Genomic DNA, 7,369 nt, shown 5'->3' with positions numbered 1-7,369 from the left:
ATCTTTATTTTTCTGGAAGATATGAATTTTTAAACATTGGGGAAAAGAGGCTTCAATCGCCGGTAACACGCCAATTTTAAGATAGGAATCGATAATTATCAACTGTGGAACTTTAAAAAAGCAGAATGGCTGATTTTAATCAATGTATTATAAAGTCGATTATATCCTTGTATTATATCAATCGTGTTATATATTGCATTTTGTTTCTCATTGACTTTTTTGTTGACTCGGAATATACTTTCTTTTCATAAGGGAGAATGCTGAAGTCTTATCCCGCACGATATCCTATCAGGGGACCTAGCACTGGTACAGGTACTCGAGTGATTCGTTTGACGATGGATCAGGAAACGGTTCTTCAAGAGCAGTTTAACAGGTGGCCAAGAGCACCTCATAATGCAGACGTTGTACTCCTTGCAGCTGAAACAGGTCTTTCCGAGGCGGACGTTGAGGTGAGTAAACACCAGCTATCAAGTACTACTATACTATTATATATATATTATATATATAATAAATACAAGAAATAAGTAAGAGATATTTGGAGACGAAATAAATCAAGCGAATAAAGCACATCGATAGAGATGTACATTGCAACTCTTGGCTTTTGTTCCAGGGATGGTACGCCATCAGATTGGCTCAATGGCGAAAAGAACAAGGTCTTGGTGGAAATCTGGGCATACACTGACCATCCGACCATCGCGCGCTCAGTCGCTCTCTGAGCGAGACTCTCAATCTCATCTCTATTTCTGTACCTGAAACTATCTCCCTCTCTCTCTCTCTTTATGTAATAAACTGATGGCAAATTATGCGCAATATACCTTTCCTCCTTAAAATAGCTCATATTAGACAGTCTAAAATTTCATTGCAACGTTTATAGCTTCTCAAGTTTTATTAAATTATTTATTGTAAATGTAATTAGGAAGTTCTCTTACGTCTGTGCGAAAAAAATAAATTGGTAATTACACAAACAAGTAACAAAGTTTATACATAACAAATATGTGCATATTAAAAATGATTACAAATTTTCAACGTTTTTTAAACAAGATCACCACAAACGATTATGTTTACTTTAATTAACGTAACACTTTTACTAACGTGTAAGTTATTTATTGAACTTTAAATCAGTATTTAATTAAATACTGATTAATCGAACATAATTAAACAAGTTAATTGAAATAATTAAATCTAATTATTTACTTACACATCTACGCGCGTGAGTAATTATAATGTTAAACGAGCAAAGGGAAGGGGGAGATAGAGAATAAGAGTGCACGCGCGCGCGTGTGTGTGAGGGGGTAGTGGAAGTCTCCAAATTTTTTAAGTAAAACGTGTCGCACCGTTTATATTGAAGGAAATTCAAGGTTTATTATACCAATAGCCAGTCTATGTACAGAAATGTTTTATTCTTAAATTATGCACAAATTGCAATCAATACAAATGTATCTGAAACAAGCAAGTTGGGGGATATCTCAGTTTTTGGCTGTCATAAGAATATTCAGATAAAATGACAGCTGTTTTGTTAGGTGTCGATATATTGCATCAACCGCCATGTGTTTTTGCAAAATTCATGAGACACGTCCGATTAGTTGTTGTCATATCCGGAAGAAGAAACAACTGTTTTAAATTGATAACTGATTTTTAATAATGTTGATAATCAATTTAAAACAATTGATCATATCTATTTTATAGCTTAGTATAGTAAAGCTAGTTTATTTGTTCAGACATCCACATTTCGACTAAGTAGTATTATAGTAATAAAGGTATGCGCTAAGTCTGCACTTTAGCTAGATATCATAAAACATGTATCATTCCTTCTCTGGCACATCATACATTGGTATTACTAAGTATACGTTTACTTTCTTTTTAAATCATGCGAAACAATGCAGAAACAAACTCGATATCGAATCCTAAAGTTTGATATAGTAGCTTAGACTGTAGTAAAAGTAAAAAAAAAATTAAAAGAAAAGACAAAAAAAGAGAGAAAGAGAAAAAAGAAAAGACACTAAATTACGTGAAAAGTGTATTTGGAAATAAAAACCGACTCCTTGTGCACATCTGACCGTGTGTTAGATTCGAATAAGTCATTTTCGCAATCATCATGATATTATTAATCAACACTCAGCTTTGAAGAAACGTAAAAATCTAGTGTTGTTAAATAACTCTACTAATAATCGTAAATCAAAAACTCAATTTCCTCAAGTAAATAGAAAGGAACATCATTGGGAACACCTTTGAACCAGAATTTCTTAGAGCTGCCGCCTACCATTGTTAATAATTAACAACGGAAATCCATTTTCCTTATACCCGCGTCGAGTTGCATCATAGTTATGTCGCATTTGTTTCGATTTTCATAATTATCTCTAAAAAGGTATTAGAGAATAACGAGGTTACGTCGATATAAAGTAATAAAGAAGTATTAAAGCAACTATATATATATATATGTATATATATATATATATATATATATATATATATATAAAATCTTTATGTTATTATGTAACATTCATGAAAAGTACATACAATAATTTGCTGCCATTTGACTTGGCAATTAAGCTAAAACTAAATAAACTTGACATCGGAACGCGATGTCGGAACCACACTGCAAGTACCGAATTATATATGTAAGTACTGAGAGCGACATATCTAGATGAAAACTTATTCAGAGCGACGATAATTGACGTACGAGCCGCGATTATCCAGCCTAATATTGGATCGTTAAACGTTAACGAGTGACCAAGGTGTACTACCTGTATGGTACGGTACATCCGAAGCCGACTGCCACATAAGTTAGGAGCTTGGTATAAAAATGAGGCACAGTTTCACAATCAGGGAATCCTTCTTACCAAATGCTATTCTCTATCTCTCCCAATGAATGTATCCGTATATCAAACATGACAGTGTAATTACCATCATTAAACTAAACCATGCATGGATATTAATATGTGTCCTTAAATGTGTTTAAGGAGAATGACGATTTCTTAAACAATTGTCGTATTCTTATCGGTAGCAAACAGTCTTAACAACGAGCGTAGACTAATCATGTCGCGTTCCATAATCGTGTAGTCCTTGCGTCGGTATGCGTCATGTTACGTGCTGGGAGTTAATAGCTCTCATCAGGTGTAACGTAGCAACGTTAGTAGCAATTGGCGACAACGCGCCACGGTCGCTTAGCCACTGGTACCATTAACCAGAGCAGCTTCTTTAGGCTTATTGCTCTGCTGCTGCATACGAGGAGGACGAGACCGATGTTCTCTTTGGCCTTTAGGTCCTTGCGAACTGTTGTTAGACATGGATACATCGTTCGCGGGTGTTCCTTCCTTGCTATTCATTGTTGATTGGTCGCACGGGCCGGCATTACTGCCTAAACAAATTTATAGATTAACTCTGAATGTTTTCGTATGTACAAGTGTGATCACGCGTCATCTCAGCCTACTACATAGTGCCTGGAAATGCACTGGAAAATGATGGATATGATATGCCTTTTTGTACAACCGATCGTCCTAAAGAGATGAGCTTATGCGACGAGAGCTTATTGATTAGAGGGTAGCTGTACCGCCTACCTGTCTGGCCAGCATTCGTTGGCGTTGAGCTCCGTTGCCGTGAACGCCGAAATCGTCTTCGTCTTATTCCTTTAGGTCCTCCCTCCACACTTGATACTGATTCTATACATATACACAAACCATTGTGACCATCCGGACTCGCAATTGACATTTAAAAGTAAACTTGTAATCACAGATAGCGAAAGCTGTGCACTGCATACGTTAGTAGCATGCAATAGAAACATAGAAATTTAAATTTGTAAATTTGACGTTAACATTAATGTTAGATGGTCACAAGAGTTTGCTCCACATTTCATGCTAATTCAAAGCATTCTAATTCTAATACATACACAAGTACATTGTTTTATCTTTAGGACGAAACGGTTATATGCATACATACATATATGTAGGAATTGTCATCAATCGTTCTACGCATCTATCTTTCATTCGCTTGCTTTCTCCACTCCCCCCCCCCCACACACACACCATACGCACGCGCGCGCGCGCGTACTCTACCAATAAATATTATTACCTCTATCGATGCTTGAAACATCTTGACTGTCTAAAACAGTGTCTTCGTCATCGGTAGTACGACGGCGTTCGTCTCTACGATCTCTACGTTGAGTTGGAGGACGACCTTGCCTGCCACTCATGTACCCTGAATTACCGGCACCTCCCTGATGACCACCTCTCGGTGGTAAATCCCGAACACGATCTTCACTACCGTCCAAAGTATCTCTACGTAATCCTAAAGAATACATGGTCAATTGTTAGATTTCTAGTACATATAGACAATTATTATGTGTTAACAATGTATTACAATTCTTTTGCAAAACGTAAGACATTACATTACATTCTAAATTATTATATTTATATTTTAACAGTTAAGAAACGATGTCATTCCATCAATTTTTATGGCGTATCTTAATAATATTACCGGCATTGTGTCTGGTAGGAGCTCTACCCCGAGAGCCGCGCCCTCGTGACTGGCCACCGCGACCACCACGACCGCTGATACCCTCTTCAGGTCCTGCAACCATTCCTCGTCTTGTGGGAGGAAAACTGGGCATCGGTCCTGTAGTCGATCCGTGCATGCTTCGCAGTTGTTGATCAATTTCCAATTTTTCTTGTCGGAGTTGCTCTACTTCCTATATATAGTATATAAATCATATAACGTGATAATGCCATAATCAAATTTAAATTTAATTTATTTTGCGACTTCTCTCTGGGAGATCCGGTTTTATGTGAAAAATTTCGGAGAATCGTGTGTATCTTATAATTATACCTTTAAATGTGCCAAATGGTATTCCAACAAAACTTTGGCATTGGCGATGCTTTCGACAGTGCCAACAAAGACAAAGGGCACTTGACCCTCCTCTCGTGGAATCGTTGGTTGAGGTTCGTTGTCTCCTTCTATTTTTACTCTTACCTGAAATGCGTAGTCATTAAAATTGCGCTTTTAACGCACTTAGTAGTATGGATTATTATTATGAGACGCTTAAAATCGTATTTCATATCCATACCATCAGTTTTCAGTCACTGGCGTTTGTCATTTCCATCAATAGACTTGTCGATCAGTCTGCGAAAATTTGCTTAAATATTTTTTACACCCTTTATACCCCCAAAAGGAATAATTTTTGGAAAAATAATTTCTCGATACTTCTACCGTTTTTTTTTTTTTCAAATAATATGTTTTAGGTATTATGTATTGCACAATCATTGTATCACGATATCATTATATTAAATATTTTGTAATTGTACCATGTATTTATGATTATAACTTTCAGCTTCAGATATAACCGTAAAAAAATTTAGAGATTTTATTTTAATTTTTTTAAAATAACAATAATTTTATCCTACGTACTATTCCAAAAATAACTTTTTGTTCTACAAAATATTATTCAACAGTTACAATACATATATCTTGTACACGAAAGGTGTTTCTGATTAGTAGATTTATAATTTCTTTTTATAAAACAAAAAATAAAAAAAAAGGAAAAAACCGTATATGTATGTACATTAAATTTATCTAATTCCCCATGCATTTAATATACATATTTAATATACTATTGCATTAAAAAAATATTTATCGTAAAATTTTCTTGTTACACATGATAGAAGTAAATGCTTCATGTCGTACATCTCTAATTATTAGCAATTTTTCCACAAATTAGATTGTAAGAACATTATTTTGAAAGGATATTCATTTTTAAAACATAATTGACGACAAAAAACAAATGCATGGACATGGAACGACTTATGCATCTAGTGTTTACGATGTACATGTAGCATTAAGGTCCATATACACAATGCACACTTAGCATCAAATGCGGCCACGCGATTATTAGACTATACTGAATGCAACTTTGATATTTGGTACAGATAAATAGCATTCAGAGAATGACACAGTCGCATTTAGTGTTAAATGTGAAACATGAATACAGGCCTGATTAAAATTACAAACAAAATACAATTATTATTCTTATTATTATTTTTAATACAATTTAAAGGAACTGGCCCGAGTGGTTCATGTAAGATTTGCGAGTGCTTCCATATGAAAAAATATATATATATGTATATATATATGAATGATTGACTAAACTGGATGGAATAAAATCACAAACAATAGGAAATGACATACTTACTTTATCAATATGTATATTCCCACTCGAGCCAGTTGTTATCTACCGAGAACAGACAAGGTATATGTCATATATAACCTAATCGCTCATAAATTATAACTTCCATTTTCAATTGAATGCTATATTAATTTTGATTTTTAGTTTTACGGAATAGTTCTTAAGCGTGACCTGTCGTTAACAACCTGAGAGTATGCGTATATTGCAAAAGAGAGCTTATAATAATTGTTATGCTTAAGAACGCGTATTGGAAATTTCAGATGATTGCTACATACCCTGAGAGATAAACATATATATCAGTAGATGTAGAGGATCTGTAAAGTATTATATGTAATCTAAGTATTAAATTTAACAGTTTCAACAAAATCATACTGTATCAACTGAAAATGAAAATTGATATACTTATATAATATCGTCAATATCATATTTTTAAACATCGTTTGAATTGAGAAAGAGCAGTCCCTACCTGACAGATATTAATTCTGAAAGGAATATCTATGAAAATATAGATTTGTTAGCTTATATTAACTAATGATAAAAATATACTTACTACACCACTCTTGTCGACAATTTCTTGGATAATGCGACCATTTTTCCCAATTACTTTTCCTACCAACACCCGTGGAACTTGAATAGATTCCTCGCTATATTCTAGCATAGATCGAGCTTTCTTAACAGCTTCATGCGTCTGTGTAATTGAGAAAGAAAGTTGGTAAGCTGTATATCAGCCTAGTATACAATGGAACATACATATGGGTATGTATACATTTTAAATAAAAACTGTCAGCAAATCTTCATAATATAAAATATTTTAGAAACAAAACAAAGCAATATATAATACTTTTTGTTATTACCTCTCCATATATCTTAAAAGTGCATGAATTTTCTTCTAACTCTATATTTGTAATGCCATCAACTTTTCGCGCTTGCTGAATATTTGCACCATGAGCACCAATGGCCAGTCCCATCAGATCTTCTCGAACGTTAAATTCATCGGTATATCTAAAAGAAGATAAAATAAGACAAATTTTATATGTCACGTTTTTCTTTTATACGATCTTGTTTGAAACAAAGTTTCCAAGAATTTAAATAAATTAAAATCAAGAAAAAGATTTGAATAAAAAATTTTACATCTCTCCCCCCCTTCTTGCACACACACACACACACACACACACACACACACACACACGCACG

At 34.3% G+C, this 7,369-nt stretch overlaps 2 protein-coding genes across 7 annotated transcripts in view; one reads left to right on the top strand and one right to left on the bottom strand.

The window, feature by feature from the left end:
* The window catches only part of LOC105452500 (homeodomain-only protein-like), a 16,021-nt gene extending 14,225 nt beyond the window's left edge, over positions 1–1,796 (top strand). Inside the window, exons 2-3 of the mRNA XM_011693646.1 lie at positions 253–449; positions 611–1,796. Coding sequence (XP_011691948.1) covers positions 258–449; positions 611–682 — 264 coding nt within the window. The 5' untranslated portion in view covers positions 253–257 and the 3' untranslated portion in view covers positions 683–1,796. The remainder of the gene's footprint in view (positions 1–252; positions 450–610) is intronic.
* A 1,089-nt stretch (positions 1,797–2,885) lies between these two features.
* LOC105452498 (fragile X mental retardation syndrome-related protein 1) overlaps positions 2,886–7,369 on the bottom strand; it is a 10,725-nt gene continuing 6,241 nt past the window's right edge. For 2 of the 6 annotated variants that reach the window (XM_011693638.1, XM_011693640.1), the window contains 8 exons: positions 7,030–7,177; positions 6,726–6,863; positions 6,182–6,220; positions 4,822–4,965; positions 4,474–4,684; positions 4,069–4,284; positions 3,558–3,659; positions 2,886–3,358 (listed from right to left, as the gene is read on the bottom strand). In XM_011693638.1, coding sequence (XP_011691940.1) covers positions 3,165–3,358; positions 3,558–3,659; positions 4,069–4,284; positions 4,474–4,684; positions 4,822–4,965; positions 6,182–6,220; positions 6,726–6,863; positions 7,030–7,177 — 1,192 coding nt within the window. In that variant the 3' untranslated portion in view covers positions 2,886–3,164. The remainder of the gene's footprint in view (positions 3,359–3,557; positions 3,660–4,068; positions 4,285–4,473; positions 4,685–4,821; positions 4,966–6,181; positions 6,221–6,725; positions 6,864–7,029; positions 7,178–7,369) is intronic. The other 4 variants (XM_011693639.1, XM_011693643.1, XM_011693642.1 and 1 more) reach the window with 3 other exon arrangements.

This window comes from Wasmannia auropunctata, unplaced genomic scaffold (assembly GCF_000956235.1).
Source record: "Wasmannia auropunctata unplaced genomic scaffold, wasmannia.A_1.0 LD336030.1, whole genome shotgun sequence".
Taxonomy (NCBI): Eukaryota; Metazoa; Arthropoda; class Insecta; order Hymenoptera; family Formicidae; genus Wasmannia; species Wasmannia auropunctata.
This window is presented reverse-complemented; position numbering and strand designations above follow the sequence as displayed.